This window comes from Macaca nemestrina, chromosome 11 (assembly GCF_043159975.1).
Source record: "Macaca nemestrina isolate mMacNem1 chromosome 11, mMacNem.hap1, whole genome shotgun sequence".
NCBI lineage: Eukaryota > Metazoa > Chordata > Mammalia > Primates > Cercopithecidae > Macaca > Macaca nemestrina.
The window spans coordinates 121017620-121034201 of NC_092135.1; the positions used below are offsets into that span (position 1 = coordinate 121017620).

The 16582-nt window shown below is 38.8% G+C and overlaps 1 protein-coding gene across 2 annotated transcripts in view; it reads left to right on the forward strand.

The window, feature by feature from the left end:
* Window positions 1-16582, forward strand: part of LOC105481309 (acyl-CoA synthetase long chain family member 3) — a 79038-nt gene that overhangs the window by 40874 nt on the left and 21582 nt on the right. For both annotated transcript variants that reach the window (XM_071073444.1, XM_071073446.1), the window contains 4 exons: window positions 5286-5700; window positions 12848-13025; window positions 14562-14671; window positions 15528-15666. In XM_071073444.1, coding sequence (XP_070929545.1) covers window positions 5323-5700; window positions 12848-13025; window positions 14562-14671; window positions 15528-15666 — 805 coding nt within the window. In that variant the 5' untranslated portion in view covers window positions 5286-5322. The remainder of the gene's footprint in view (window positions 1-5285; window positions 5701-12847; window positions 13026-14561; window positions 14672-15527; window positions 15667-16582) is intronic.

Genomic DNA, 16582 nt, shown 5'->3' on the forward strand with positions numbered 1-16582 from the left:
GAAATACATGTAAAATCGAAGGTTGATTTTCTTTTTCTGTTTGAGGGAAGGTCTGGCTTTGTTGTTGCCCAGGCCAGAGGGCAGTGGCACGATCTTGACTTGTTGCACTTTTCGCCTCCTGGTGTCAAGCCATCCTCCCACTTCATTCAACCTCTTGAGTAGCTGGTACTGCAGGTGTGTGCCACTATACCTGGCTAATTTTTGTAGTTTTTGTAGAGACAGGGCTTCGTCATGTTTCCCAGGCTGGTCTCAAACTTCTGAGCTCAAGTGATCCATTTATCCTGGCCTCCCAGAGATCTGGGATTACAGTTGTGAGCCACCATGCTGGCCTGTTTTTCAATTGCTGATTACTTTCAAGTTGGAAAATGCCTTGTGAAACACTCAAAGATGTTGCTGGGATTATCGAGTACTTTCGATACTGTGTAAATAAATGACAGAGTAACACCATAGTTATGTGATTGGAACTCAAGAATTATTAAATGATAGAATTGAGAAGAGTTATTATATGAGTCATTTGTCCAGAATTTATAATTTTTTTCTGTATTCCAATGAAATAAATTTAAACTATGTATATTCTCTAAAATAGTCTTCCAATTTGCCCAGCATGCTTGCTCTCCCTAGGTAGATATTAGCTAAAAATTAACAAAAACAGCCTTTCCCCCTATTACTGTGTGGTAAAGATGTAAAACCCTTTTTGCCAGCAGGGCTGCCCTCTACTGGACTATTTAAGGTATTCAGTGAGCAGGTCAATATGACTCTTTTACAAGAACGTAACACAGTGGGTATAAGTGTAAACATCCCATATCCCAGACAAACTGAAGTTCCCTGAATAGGTTAAAAAAAGAAGCCCTTTAATAAACTTTTACCATTAAAACAATTCTGGTCATTTTGAGAACTGGTAATGAAGTTTGTATAGTCTTAGTATCCATTTCAACCTTGGAGGCAGATCTGCGGCAATAAGAATAGTAATGTATAGGAATGGTGGGTATACTCTGATGTCAGTCTTTTATGATGATTTGTATATTAATACAAATCACATTTTTGTGAGTCCATTCATGCCGTGGATGTTTTCTTAGGCATAAACATAGGTCATAGTGGACATATACTGAATAGGTCATATCTGTTAAGTCTCTTGCTACAAAGCATCAAAACTTTTCAGAGCTATTTCCTCTGTGAAAATTCATTTTAAGTAGCAACTTATTTTTTTCTGTGGTTCATTCCCATGCTTGAGATTTGCAGTAATGTAGAACTAGTTTACCATCACTGCTGAAACACTCATAAAAAGTTCCAAATTCCTGGTCCAAGGAAAGAGCAAAAGCCTGACTCACATAAATAAACAACTAAGGTTGCAAGTTTAAGGAACTTTTTTGTTGAAGTCCAGGAGTCTTTGGATGGTTCGAGTTCACTCTACTGCCTGTTTCTTTGTTTTCATAATAGGAACATCTCCCACAGCCTTTAGTAGGATGTCAGATTTTTCTTGATGTTGCCACCAGGATCCTATGTCCCCAGGGAAACTACAGTGGAATAAGGGGGCTCCGAAGTGGCTGTTTTTGGGAGGAGACCTCTGTAAGTCCTTTGCTGCCAGCAGCAGTTAAGGCAGGTAGCTGTGACATGGTCTTTAGCTTCTGCCATCTTGTTAGGTCCCAGCTGAGATTTTGGAAAGGATTGTTCGGGGGTGGTAAGGGCTCAAACAGTCCTGCCTCAGCCTCACGACGAGCCACAGAATCTGGCTAATTTTTTTATTTTTAAATTTTTTTTCAGACAGAGTCTTGCTTTGTTGCCCAAGCTGGAGTGCAGTGGCCTGATCACAGCTCATTGCAGCCTCGATCTCCCTAGGCTGAGGTGATCCTCCCACCTCAGTCTCCGGAGTAGCTGGGACTACAAGTGTGCACCACCACACCCTGCTAATTTTTCTCTTTTTTGTAGAGATGAGGTTTTACTATGTTGCCCAGGCTGGTCTTGAACTCCTGGGCTCAAGCAATCCGCCTGCCTTGGCCTCCCAAAGTGCTGAGATTACAGGCATGAGCCACCATGTCTGGCCACGATATTATTTTTAATTCAAAAACAAATATGCAAAATTAAATTTTAGAGAACTTAGTTGGATAACATCTTTCTCCTGGGTTATTAGGGTATGTTTATTCTTTGCAACTCTGTTCTGGGTGTAGCAAGACCATTTGTTTTCATTTTGCCATTTTCCTGTACAGAAAGCTTTAATGTCTCCCCATGACCTTTATGGCAAAAACCAAATTCCCTTGACCGGTCCGGTCTTTGGATTACTACACAATATATTGTCAAAGAAAACAGCCTGGAATGATGAACAGAGCCTGGGGCTCAGTTGGAGTCCTGAGTTCTCACCAGCTGTGCATGAGCAAGTTTGGAGGCGTTCCTTAACTTGTAAAATCGATTTGGAGTTTTAGTATGCATGATTTCCTTTAGTTCTTTTTTTTTTTTTTCCCAGAGTGCTAGAATTCAGTCTTTTAGTTCTTTGAACGTATTTATAATAGCTACTTTGATGTCTTGTCTACTAAGTCTGACATCTGGGCCTTCAAGGACAATTTCTGCTGCCTGCTTTTTCCTTCTTTCCGTGTGTCATACTTTCCTGTCTATTTGCATGCCTCATGATTTTGTGGTGTAAACTGGGCATTTTAGATGGTATTTTGTAGCAACTCAGAATACCGATTTTCCCTCCCCTCTTCCAGGGCTGCTGCTTGTTGTGTTGTTTCCTTATTTGTTTACTGACGTGGCTGAACTATTACACTGAGGTTTGTTTATTCTGCCCAGTGTACCCTCTGATGTTTCTCCTCAAGAGGGCACATTTGGGCACACACATAGTCACCTGGACTGCCCTTCTTGAGAGATGGTAGCCGATTTTCAGCAGGGCTTTCTTTAACTCTCAGATCTCCTTGTTAAGCTTCTGCTTTCATGGGTATCACCACCCAGCAATTATTCTTCACTAATTGCTAACTGATTGCTTTATTGTTTTGGACAAAGCTCTGCCCATAAATTTCCCCACTTGTGATCCAATTAAATTCAGATGCCCTTTGTGTACGGTTGTGTTTGAGGGCAGTCTTTGAGGCTTGTCATGTCAAGAAGGAGGGTTCTTAGGTATCTCTTTCCCTGGCTCTTTGTGAAACTTCTACAGTGGTTGGTTAGTCTTTCACTTGGTGCTGTCACAGAACTACCAGCCTCGTTTTTTTTTTTTTTTTTTTTTTTTTTCTTTTTTAAATGGAGTCTTGCTCTGTTGCCAGGCTGGAGTGCAGTGGCGCGATCTCTCCTCACTGCGGTCTCCACCTCCCGGGTTCAAGTGATTCTCCTGCCTCAGCCTCCCGAGTAGCTGGGACTACAGGCATGTACCATCACGCCCAGCTAATTTTTGTATTTTTAATAGAGATGGGGTTTCACCATGTTGGCCAGGCTGGTCTCGATCTCCTGACTTTGTGTTCCGCCCGCCTTGGCCTCCTAAATTACTGGGCAGCCTCATCTTAATTGCTGACCCCCAAAGTCTGTGTTGTTTTTGACAGTGCCATTAGGCATGAACTTCTCCATTCTTTGTTCAAATATAGTCAGTCTTAGAAGTTGCTAAGGGGCTCTGTGGTCTTACAGCTTGCTTCTCTAGTCTGTGCAGAACCTTTGTGCCACTGTTCTGGAGCTGGGGCTGGGGACAGCAGCTTGATTTTCTTATAGTTACATCTGTTCTGTGAGTGGTCTACTAGGCCATCAGTGTACCCATCAGTCTTCTCTGTTTGGAACTTCTTTGCCTGCATGGAACCTCTGCCTTACAAGAGGTGAGGCATAGATGATCTGTGCTCGGTGTCCTTGGCCTGCTGCACCTGGGGTAGAGCTTCTGCCCTAAGAGTGGGGACTGGATGAAAGAGAAAGGATTCTTTAGTTCTCTCATCTATCTACACTTGCCTGGAATAGAGTTTCTGCAACACAGAGCTAGGGGTAGGAGGTGAAAAACACTGGCTGCTTCCATCACTTGTTAAGAAATTGTAGTCCTGGATTTGGAGCTGGGTAGGGTAACTAGTTACTAGTTTGCTTCAATTTTGTTTCTTCAAGAATGATGGCCGGATGCGGTGGCTCACACCTGTAATCCCAGCACTTTGGGAGGCCGAGGTGGGGAGAATTCTTGAAACGAGGAGTTTGAGACTAGCTGGGGCAGCATCATGAGACCCTGTCTCTATAAAAAAATTTTGAAAAATTAGCTGAGTGTGGTCACACATGCCTGTAGTCCCGGAGGAGAGAGAATTGCTTGAGTCCAGGAGTTTGAGGCTGCAGTGAACTATAATCTGGTACTGTACTCTATCCTGGGTGAGATCTTGTCTTTAAAAAAAAAAAAAAAGGTATTATTACCCACCTGCCACACAATGGCTGTCCCCTCTGCCCAGAGTGCTCTTTCTTTCCCAAATAGGCACAGGGTACACTCTCTCTTCCTTATGAGTCTGTTCAGATGTCACTTACCTCTAGCACCTCTCCAACGTTGCCCCAGTCACTTTCTATTTTCCTTAGCTGGGTTTATTTTCCTCATAACATTTATCACCACCTGGCATGTACACATGCATGCGTACATATGTATTTGCTTGTCTACCTCTCCCAGTGAACGTGTAGGTTGCATGAGAGCAGGAACTTAGGCCGTTTTGTTTACTGTTACGTTCGCAGTGCTTAGAACGATATCTAACATAGTGGATTTTCAATAAATCTGATGAATGCAAGGTACAGAATGACCAAAGTATACTGCTTTCCTGCGTCATAGTTTAACCTAACTTGAAAATTATTTGTAGAGCCATTGTGGAAAATGAATTTTTTGTGTTTGCAAACTCCAGTTGCTTGTTGCTGACTTGAGTGAGAAGGGGGTTCACAGGGATGGAATGCGGCGATTGTTTGGCAGTGGCTGCTGGGGCTGTGAGAGAGGATGGATGTGTCGTATTTGTAAAGTACTTGTCATCCCTAATGCAGTGAGATGCTAAAGCACAGGAAATGGGTAAATTTTTGGTCTTCCCCCAACCCTCTTTCTGACTAAAAGTACTGGGAAATGTTTGTGGATACTTTTTTGGTTAGAATGGCCATCTGTCTACAGTATGATGTGGAAACTTTTCTTGTAATTCCGTTGTTAATAGATACTGTACAAGTGAGTCTCTTAGAAATATCAAGACATTGTAGGGGACCAGTATAGTAGCTGCTGTCTGATAGAAAAAAAAAAAAAAATCTTCATTTGCTGATGTAACTTTTCTTTAAATTACTTAAAAATGATTTTGAACTAACGCCTTTCTTTTTCTTCCTTCTAGATTCTCGCTGAAGTCTGTTAATTCTTTTTGAGTACTTATGAATAACCACGTGTCTTCAAAACCATCTACCATGAAGCTAAAACATACCATCAACCCTATTCTTTTATATTTTATACATTTTCTAATATCACTTTATACTATTTTAACATACATTCCATTTTATTTTTTCTCTGAGTCAAGACAAGAAAAATCAAACCAAATTAAAGCAAAGCCTGTAAATTCAAAACCTGATTCTGCATACAGATCTGTGAATAGTTTGGATGGTTTGGCTTCAGTATTATACCCTGGATGTGATACTCTAGATAAAGTTTTTACATATGCAAAAAACAAGTTTAAGAACAAAAGACTCTTGGGAACACGTGAAGTTTTAAATGAGGAAGACGAAGTACAACCAAATGGAAAAATTTTTAAAAAGGTAAGGTGATCTTTCATTGCCTTTGAATTCTTTCTGAACAAAAATATCCTATTACAAATGAAGTAAAGGGCAGGCACAGCCTGCTTCCATTAGAATTTGCTGTTGAAGGAGAAACAGTGTAGGAAGGGGGCTAGACTGCCTTCTGATTTCTTCCTGTACTTACCAGCACTGATACGTTCTGAGTTTTCAGAAGGGCATCGCGACCCACTGGTGTGGAGCTCTTCTCCAATGTCTACCAGGGTTTGGAATGTCTAGGGCAGTTTTGGATATGAAACCATACTCCCTGTCTCTAGAGCAGCTGGGTGCTGGAAGTGGCTCCAGGTTTTAGGGTGGGATCTGCTGTGTTAAATGTGGTTAAATGTGGCTTAGATGTGGGTTGCAGTGAGTGCTTCATGTCTTTGTACTTTGGTTGTGGCAATTGCATGGTTCTTAAAACATTTCTTTTCAGAAATATGGAGAAACCTGCCATTGTTGGTTTGAAACAACGGGCAAGATGTTCTTACAGGCAGTGTAACAGCAATTAAGAGCCTGGACTCCAGACCCAGACTATAGGTCTGAATCTTGGCTTTGCTGCTTACTAGCTTTCTGACCCTGGAAAAGTAGTTTAGCTAATTTGCCTCAGTTTCTTTTTCTGTAATATGAAGATAGTGATCATTACTGACACTCAAGAGCCAAGCTGTTCTAACAGCTTTACGTATATCATCTTAAGACTCACAGTTACCCTATGAGTTAGTTATTGTTATCTTCACCTTACAGATGACAGCATTGAGGCACAGATAGTTGAGGTAACCTACCCCAAGGACACTACAGCTAGTGAAGCTGGGACTAGAATTCAGGCCTTCTGGCTCCAGAACTCATACCCTCCATTCTTCACTGATCACAGCTTTCAGGCTTCTTGTGAGGATTGAGTGTGTGTATGTATCTGCAATGTGCTTAGAACAACAGTTTGTGGCACTTAATGTAAATGCTCTAGCCTTTATTATTGCATTACTATTATCTTGAGAATTCAATGAGGAAAATTACAGTAGAAAATTCAATGAGGAAAATTAGATCATGGAATAGTGTAGTGCTTCACTGGTAGTATAGAAATGGCCTGAGAATGCTGTTTATGAACTTGGATATGTGACTTTCCTTAAGCAGTTCTTGAAACTCTAGTGTGTTAAAAATTGAAGATAAAGTATTTTTTAGAGGGGGTATAGTGATGTGTAGTTGGTTGATAACTGGGTTAGTTAATAGGTTTAATATCTTTTAACCATTTCCAGCTACCTTGATCTCCAACTGCCCGTTTTTCTGTCAGTTACAAGGAAACCATCAGATCTTGAAGGAGAGTCCAAATAACTCAAATAACTGCAACTATGGAATGAAAAACTCAGAACTCCTCTTTTACTGGAGGACCAGAGGGATGTTGCTTAGCCTCCTCCGTATGGCCCATTAATTTTGCCACTTCTACAAGTTTCATACATCATTTTCCTCAAAACATGAAGGAGATGCCAAGCAAGTTGATGTCAGTAATTCCTAGAAACTAAAAACATTTTAACTCGACAACAGAATCTGTAAATTTCCTCACCTTTAAATAGAGTAGTTGTATATCTTACTTTATCGGAAGCAGTCCTGATTTATACTTGTTGCTGTGACATTAACAATGCCCCCTTACGGTCTCAAAAGTGCCCTAGTTTGGATAGTTATATGGTCACCTTACTTTTAAGGCATATTCCCTATTTCTTTTGCAGACTTAGAAAAAACTGAGTTTGTTTTCTGTTTAAGATCTCGCTGAAGTTAATAGCACATTTCTAGAAATTGAAATCATGAGTTAAGCATGTTCAATTTTTCTTCTCTAGCCTATGTATTGTAATTTGCAAAACGTTTTATCATAGTGAAGTTTGCTTTTGTCATATTTAGCACGGCTCTTTTTTTTTTTGAGACGGAATTTTACTCTTGTTGTCCAGGCTGGAGTGCAGTGGCACCATCTCAGCTCACTGCAACCTCCGCCTCCTGGGTTCAAGTGAATCTCCTGCCTCAGCCTCCTGAGTCGTTGGGATTACAGGCATGTGCCACCACGTCCGGCTAATTTTGTATTTTTAGTAGAGACGGTTTCTCCATGTTGGTCAGGCTGGTCTCAAACTCCCAACCTCAGGCGATCCGCCCACCTCGGCCTCCCAAAGTGCTGGGATTACAGGCATGAGCCACCGCGCCCGAACAGCACTTCTTTTTATGGCACACTGTTCTTGAGTCTGTGTTTGAGAAATCGGGTAGTTATGAGAAGGTACTGAAAACAGTACATTTTTATGTGCAAAAGTTTCCTACTTTTCTATCTGCTTATAGATTCATTTTTTGGTCTTTGATACGCTATTTGAATGCAAAGGTTAGATTCTCTTTTAGTCTAAGCATATTATTTTTCAGGAAGCTTAGTTTTTCTCCAGTATCCTACACATACTTTATTCATTTTATGTGGCTAGTATTGTCTTTCAGTCGTCATTCAGTATGTGCAGCAGCAAACTAGTTCTCAATTGTGTAAAAAGAAGAGACGCTTATGTGGTGAATTCGTATTTCTTCCTAATTCATGTGTCATTAAACTGGACAAAATAAAATCCTTCAGCTATGATAGTTCTTCCCTAAATGTGCGTGTGTAAGTGTATGTGGCTCTTTCCTGCTTGTCTTGACCATAGTGCCTTTGTATTTGTTCATTATTCAACAAAGCATGAAGTATTTGAACTCATAAAAGGTAGGAAGTGAGACAGATTGGTTTTTAGCAATTTTTTTTTTGTCTATAGTTCATTACTGTGAAGTTTTATTTAGTTAGTATAGGAGGTTCTGAATTTCTATATGTCAGATCTGCCTGCTAGCATTTGCTATGAAATTGGCATTTGTGGTTCATCAGACTTTGTTCAGAAGGCTATGTCTAGACTCTGACTTGGGAACATGTTATAGTTTTCTTTAGGGTCATTGGGAAAGTAGAATTAATTTTTAGGTTTTGCATATAATAAATGAAACAAGTACTTTCTCTTGGCCATACTCAAGAAGAAAGTGTGCAGTATCGCTGGTTAGCTGAGGCTTAGTTTCAGTTTATTCTGTGTTGCAGGTGTGGCAGTGATCTGCAGACTGCAGAGTGGGTATCTCAGCTGCATGTTAAACATGTTAGGCTCTTTTTTTGTTTTCCCCTCTCTTGGTTTCTTGTTACATCCATTGCATTGCGTCAGTAGCAGCATCTGCCTAGCATGTTGAGAAGGGGAACTTTCACAACCAATGGGTTAAGCTGTGTACTTTCTGCCATTAATGCCTGCTGGCTGATCAAGCTCAGTGGAGTGTATCTTCATTAAATAGTTTCCATATTTGAAGATCATCTTCAACTGGAAAAGAAAACGAATGGAGTAGCAATATTTAAAATAGTTTTTGAGGAAGATTTTTGGGGATTAACCCCAGAATGTTGTATCTGATATGGTTGAAGGAAAGATGCACAAGCCTTATTTCAAATTAATGAACTTTGAAGCTTTGTTTCCATCTTATCCCAACAGTCTATTTTGAGGTCCTGAGGGGAGGATGAGCGGATGAAAAAAGACAGTGGCAATGACCCTGCTCTCATTGTGTCCAGGATAGAGTAGCCACCAGCTTCACTGCGACCAGATTCTTCTGGGGGGACAGAAAAACAAAAGGCACTTGGTTGCTTGGCAGGCCTTTTCAGGCTCTTTTTAAGTTTCATATGGTTTTATAAAACTGTAGCAGAGTTAAGAGCTGGAACCTGTGTCAGCATCACCTGATTCCAGTGTTCCCAGCAGTAAATGCATTGCACTAACAACAATCTTGAAATGAACAGTGAAATGATTTCAGAACAACTTTAAAATACATGTATACCTGAAATAGAACAAAGCTGCAAAGACTAAAAATAGAAACAGAAAAGAGTACAGCTGGCTCATATACTTTGTGAGCTATCAGAAACACTTAATTTTTTCTTAGGTATTTTACAAAAATAAGAAGAGAATGAGGGATTATGTAATAATGGTACTTAGAGAAGACTTCACTGACATTCCTTCTAAATTGATCCAAAAAGATAATAGAAACACTCATTTATGTCCTTGTAAGTTGACTTACTTTTCTTTTCCTCTTTCTTAATGCCATCTTTTGTGTTATTTCTTACTCTAGTCACATTTTTTACCCTGTTTGTGTATGTGTATAATATTTATTTTCTGATTTATTAGGACATTTGCATCATGCTGTATGTAACAAATTATGGTCACTCTCTTGGCTGGGATTTGTAGGCTGGCTATTATGTTACTCTTCTCTTAGTTTCCCCATCCAAACTGTCCCTCTCCTTTCATCCTGTTTATTAAAGGCATTACTGCATACCAAATTGTTGAAGCCAAAACATCAGGGGTGTCTGATTTACATCTCTTACAGCCTCCTCCCGCCTTTTTTTTTAGCAGGCCTCCTTGCTTCCACACTTGCCCCCAACTATAGTTCTCTCACACACAGCATAAAAAGGATTTTTTTTGTTAATCAGGCCATCTTACTCACCTGCTTAATAAGACCCCGACTTCTTTCTATAGTGCAGTGGAAACGTTGTGATTTTATGGTTAGTCTCTGGAATGAGTTTGCCTGGGTTCATATTCTAGTCCCATCACTTATTAGTTACATGATTTTGAACAGGTTATATTTACTTTACATCTCCGTATTCTCATGTGTAAAATAGGGATAATAATAGTAACAGTTTTTTACAGGTATGATTAAGAGTTTAGTAAGTTAACACTTGCAATGTCCTTAGCATGTAGTAAGCACTAATAAAGGTTAGTTACCCTCATTATCATTATCATGATTATTACAACCATCCAGATCTCTTGAATATTTTTACTCTATGGCTCCCCTCAGAGTAATTTTTTCACCATGATCTTCAGTTGCAGAGAGAATGGTTAAATGAAGCCAGGTGTAGTGTACTGAAGAAGACAGGAACGTGTGTAATTTTGAAATATTTCTAAATAGTGAAAGTAAAACAAGTCCTAGTGCTTAAAGAGGTGTTCGATATGAGACAAGATTACCACCTGTAAGCAGAGAAGGAAGGGTGGAAGGTGTGTGTGTGTGTGTGTGTGTGTGTGTGTGTGTGTATTTTAAGACAGAGTCTCACTCTTGCCCAGGCTGGAGTACAGTGGTATGATCACAGCTCTCTGCAGCCTTGAGTTCCTGGGGTCAGGTGATCCTTTTGCCTCAGCCTTCTAGGTAGTTGGGACAACAGGCATGTACTGCACGCCTGGCTAATTTTACATTTTTTTAGACATGGGATCTTGCTGTGTTGCCCAGGCTGGTCTCAAATTCCTGGCCTCAAATGAGTCACCTGTCTCAGCCTTCCAAAGTGTTGGGGTTACAGGCATGAGCCACTGCACCTGCCCAGAGGAGGCTATTTGAATAGAGAGAAAGTTTCAGAGGTATTTCAGAGGGTGAGAAAACGAAGAGACCAGGGATGTATGATAGGATTGCTTCAGGGTGTGGAGGTCCTGGATTAAAGGTTGGCTGTTCTGCAGCAGTGTTCAATGATATTGGCAAGGAATAAATAGTTTAATCTTGTCTTGGGCTAGCCATAGGGACAAAGTTAGGATTAGAAACTTTTCCAGCACAAATCAGATAAAATATAGAGTGGGTAGTGTCCTCTAAATGAAATATTTATGAAAAACATAATTACTAGATGATTCCGTGGTTGAAAGAATTAAAATCATGAGCTTCAGATTTTTCTATTTTATTTTTTACATATGTGGAAATCTTCACGCTCATTTGATTCCTTTGCCACATGGTGGCATCATTGCATGAGTTTACATATTTGGATTATACATCAAACGCCTTTTCAGAACACACCTAGTCTTTGAAATTTAGAAATCCTGTCATTTACATGCTAGAATCTGGAAGGTAGTGCATTCTTAACCTTTAGAGTGTAACATTCTTAATAATTGTAATCCAGTTCCTGCACGTTTTGGCCAAGTTCTCATCTGTCTTCTCACCCCCACAGAGCTCCTTTTGAAGTCATTGGAGCTCCCTGTGCTGAGCATTTCATGGGGGTGAAGAGCAAGGTGAGAGTTTGGGGCCAGTAAAGTAAATAAGTATCATCTTAAATGCAGTTGCTTTATCCATCAAAATAAACATTTATTTCTTAAATACATAATTGCATGGGACACTAGATGGCAGCATTTATCCTTTTCCATTTTTATCTTTATCCAGCCTCTTCTAGAAATTTCTTAAATGTTTATATTGATAAAATGAACATGGTCAGATGATTTTAAGGTGTTTGAGATGTATGTTATTGACACAGCCATGTTTGGGAATTAATCACCTATATGTTTTTGCAGAGAGAGGAATTTTTTATACAATCTGTATGTAATTAAGGATTTTATACAATCTATATGTAGGGTTTTGTCTAAGTTGAGGAAACTTTCTAAAGACAATATGTTAAAAAACTTTAAAAGGGAGTTTTTACTAGTGCATATTTGATATTACCAGCACTTTTGATAAACAGATAAAATATTGAAAGCCTGGTGGTGCCAGTAAGCATTTAAGGCTTGAACAGAGGGACTTTGAATAATATAACTAGTCCACCTGGTTGTGTAAACAGAAACTTGTTTACTTTGCTTTTGCTTATCCAGAGTTTGATACTGCAGTTCAAGTTCAACAATCATAAAGATTTCTGTTAGCTTGGGTAGATAAAGTTTCTGTGAATCATATTGTACCATCTGATACTGATATTTAGGAATTCCTGAATAGAGAGAAATTAAAATTTTGGCATCTGTGGTACTTGGTACTAGGCTAAATATTAAGTTAACACCTAAATCATTTAAATAGATGAAATTTGTAAGTAGACGATTAGTATATGACCATTTGGCCAGGCAGTTGACTTTTAGGATCCTATCAAACTCTCAATATTTTTGAAAACCAAAAATAAAGCCAAAAACCCCCCAGTTACAGTATAAGATTTAAGTTGTATAGAAGATGTCACAAAATAGCTCATTTTTAAAATGTATTTTTCACTCAAACTCAATCTCTAGCTTTTTATTCAAAAAATAATTCTATGCAAACAACTTTCTGGTTCATCATAACATTTGGACGATATTCTGGTTTCTTTTTGTAAATTATTATTTTGATTACATTAAAGGGTATTTGTCTTTTGTTTTGTCAGGTTATTCTTGGACAGTATAATTGGCTCTCCTATGAAGATGTCTTCGTTCGAGCCTTGAATTTTGGGAATGGCTTACAGATGTTGGGCCAGAAACCAAAGACCAACATCGCCATCTTCTGTGAGACCAGGGCCGAGTGGATGATAGCTGCACAGGCGTGTTTTATGTATAATTTTCAGCGTATGTAGACTTTCTTACCTCTGGAAAAATGAACTAACAGATATTTATTGAAATACTTTACTCTGAAGAGGTTAAAATTCTGATGTTAATTTTCACCCAGTGTCCGGTTAGTGGAGAACTCTGTTGTGACTTGGAATTCTTGGTGTATTTTGGAAAATAAATCAATTATATGACAAATTGTACCAATGAATGTTGTAGTGAGGCTTCCACCTCTTAATAGGAGACTTTCAGGGTCTTGAGAACTAGACCTACACTTAGGGGCCATTGTTCCAATACCGTTTCTCAGGAATCCTCTTTAGAAGTTACTGTCGTTTTGTTCTGTCATCTCTATCAGTAACAACAGTTGACCTCCAAAACAATTCCATACTGAAACCTGGTGAACTTCAAGGTGCTGGGTTAAACAATAGAGTTTTCATATTGTAGTTATTTGAGTGGTAATTGTGGTGGCTCAGTCTGTGAGATAGTTCTGGAAGTGTAAGTTCAGAGGTCTGGGTGCCAAAATGTGACGGTAATTTGTGGATGTTTAGTCTCATCTTTCAGATGAAACAAAATACACTTTCACCAGATTTCTTGCTGTAAATTCCTCCACTTTTTTTTTTCCTTTTTTGAGGTGGAGTCTCGCTCTGTCACCAGGCTGGAGTGCAGTGGTGCAATCTCAGTTTACTGCAGCCTCTGCCTCCCGGGTTCAAGCAATTCTCCTCCCTCACCTTCCCGAGTAGCTGGGACTACAGGCGCATACTGCCACACCCGGCTAATTTTTTGTATTTTTAGTAGAGATGGAGTTTCACCATGTTGGCCAGGATGGTCTTGATCTGACCTCGTGATCTGCCCGCCTCGGCCTCCCAAAGTGCTGGAATTATAAGCGTGAGCCACCGTGCCTGGCCTCCTCCACTTTTTCTTTTAAACAAACATTCCATTTTTGTTTTCACAGGTTTGGATTTACATTGTTTCTTTTGAGGAGCTTTAAAAGAATTATTTTCAAAGTCATTTTTTGTATCTTTTTTTTGAGTTAGGCAGAAAGTAAATAAAAATCTACATTATTCATGTTATGTAATTTCAGCATTTCCGACGATGTTTGTCTTTAGATATTTTTGCTTGAGAATAAACGCTACTGCCACTTGTTTGTGCTGTTGACATACACTGTAAATCTGACATTCAGTGTGTCATCCTATTTGTATATGTTCTTTTTCACATTATAGAACCAAGTGGTCAATAATTAAGAGTTTGAAGTTTTAGAAATCAGTTATAATTTCTTCACAATATGGTAGTCCCATAGTAACATTTGTAAGTGAAACAAAATAAAAATTTAAATATCTTCATCTTTAAAAATTGGAAATCTTGGGGCATTTAGGGAAGGATGAGTAGGTGTAATGTTGATTAGTATGATAAGATAACTTTAAAAAGCATAACACTTATAAACTATGGATTTAACAGTTTAGGGCTCCCAATATTTTATTATGATTCATCTCTACATTCAGAGACTTTATATAGAGTTAAATGTTTTAATATTTGACTGGCTGCTGCTTTTCCTTTTAGTTGTTACATTATATGCTACTTTAGGAGGTCCAGCCATTGTTCATGGATTAAATGAAACAGAGGTGACCAACATCATTACTAGTAAAGAGCTCTTACAAACAAAGTTGAAGGTGAGGACTCTAGTTACTAACTGTCTGATATTTTAGAATTTTCAGTGTCATGAGCCCTATTATTGATACTTAGTTCTTTTATGACTTTTGAGTCCTTAATCTTTGTGGAATTTTATGAATATCATACTTTATTTTTTCCTTTAGAAAATAAAAAGTAGATTTTGTATATATTCATGTATAAGTAATCCAGTGTTATAAATTGTTAAGATACTTATGTTTAAATTGAAGAAATTATGACTACTTTTTCTTTTATTGTGCTCATCTATTTTCTAGTTTACTTGTAGTAAATTTGTAGTTTTGATGGGTTATATTTTAAACTAGTAATTTTTATTTTACTTCTGAAGCATTAAGTAACTACAAGTTTTCAGAATTGTTTGAAAATTAAAAAGGGAGCCTTTTAATGAAATTACAGTAAAAAGAGGTTTCTTTGGTCTCTAGACAACTCCCAGAAATATCTGGGCTGCTATTTTCTTTTTGAACAAGTTTACATGTGAATTTTCTCCTCCTTTCCCCATATATTTTTATGTAGTCTCTTGAAAATATGAGGGGCTTCTGGTTTCTCTACAGTTCAGGCAACATGTGTTTACATGCCCATTTTGTAAGGCAGTACCGTTCTTGATCAGGGTTTTACCAAAGGCCAGGGGTCCACACAGTGAATCTAATGCTGTGAAATAATTTAAATTCAGACCAATACTTACCCATCTGTAAAAAGTGATATTATGCCAGGGTACCCTTTCTTCTTACTTTTTTGAGGCAAGAAGTTACTTAACAATTCACTGAATATGGTAAACTACTTTGCTTATTTGCTAAACTGCTTGAAAAATAATGAACACGATGAATGTTGGTGTATTTCTAGGATATAGTTTCTCTGGTCCCACGCCTGCGGCACATCATCACTGTTGATGGAAAGCCACCAACCTGGTCCGAGTTCCCCAAGGGGGTCATTGTGCATACCATGGCTGCAGTGGAGGCCCTGGGAGCCAAGGCCAGCATGGGTATGTTACACTTTTCTGATTCCTTACGTGTGCTTTCTGGTGACCACATTCTCCAGAATTATGCCAAAGTTTTGATCCTGAGGTTAGCTCAAATGACACATCAGTTTTCTAACATCAGTTAGGAAAACAGGTCCCTCTAGGTACACTTGAGTCTTTAAAGAAAGTTTTAAGAAAAAATATAAACATTAATTATTCATGTTTTACAAGTAGTATTTATTTGAAATTTAAAATATTTTACATTATTCAATTTTTTTCATTCCCTTTTTATGATAGTTTTGGGTGGTTTTAAATTTAGTTTATAAATAATACCATTAATCTTGTCCTATGTGAATTACCTGTAAGTAGTTTTAACAGAATGGCTAAACCTGGAGGCCTCCTTTTACTCCCTGCTCCAGTTCTTCCCTTTCCTGGGATGACAACCTTACCCTCCAACTAGCACAATTAGGCATGGTGACTCTAGAAGTTCCTACTCTCAAAAAAGTGTCAGAAGATGTTAGCTAGTATACTAGTGTTTACAGATACTGCAAAAGCTGCTGGGATGCTGGAACTGTATTTCCTCTGTAGTTGGAAACAGTAATTAATTAGATATAAGCATTCACTTAGCTCAAATTTTAGGCACCTGGAATTTGAGTGGTAGTGGGATATTTAGATGCAGATATATTGTGGACAGTGGTGTGTACAAGTCTAGTACTTGAGTTATGTTTGGAGTTAGAGATTTGGAAGCTGGAAGCGGTTTGGCTTTAATTACAGCTGTGGGAGCAGGGAGTGAGGTCACCAACAGGGAATGGTGGCTTCAAAGGGTACCAAGGACTAGTCAGAGAGGAAAGAAGAAACTATTTAGTAGTATGTGGTTCCTGGAAGCCAAGGGAAAGGAGATCTTGGTGAGTCATCAGCAGGATCAGGGGCTGCATGCAGA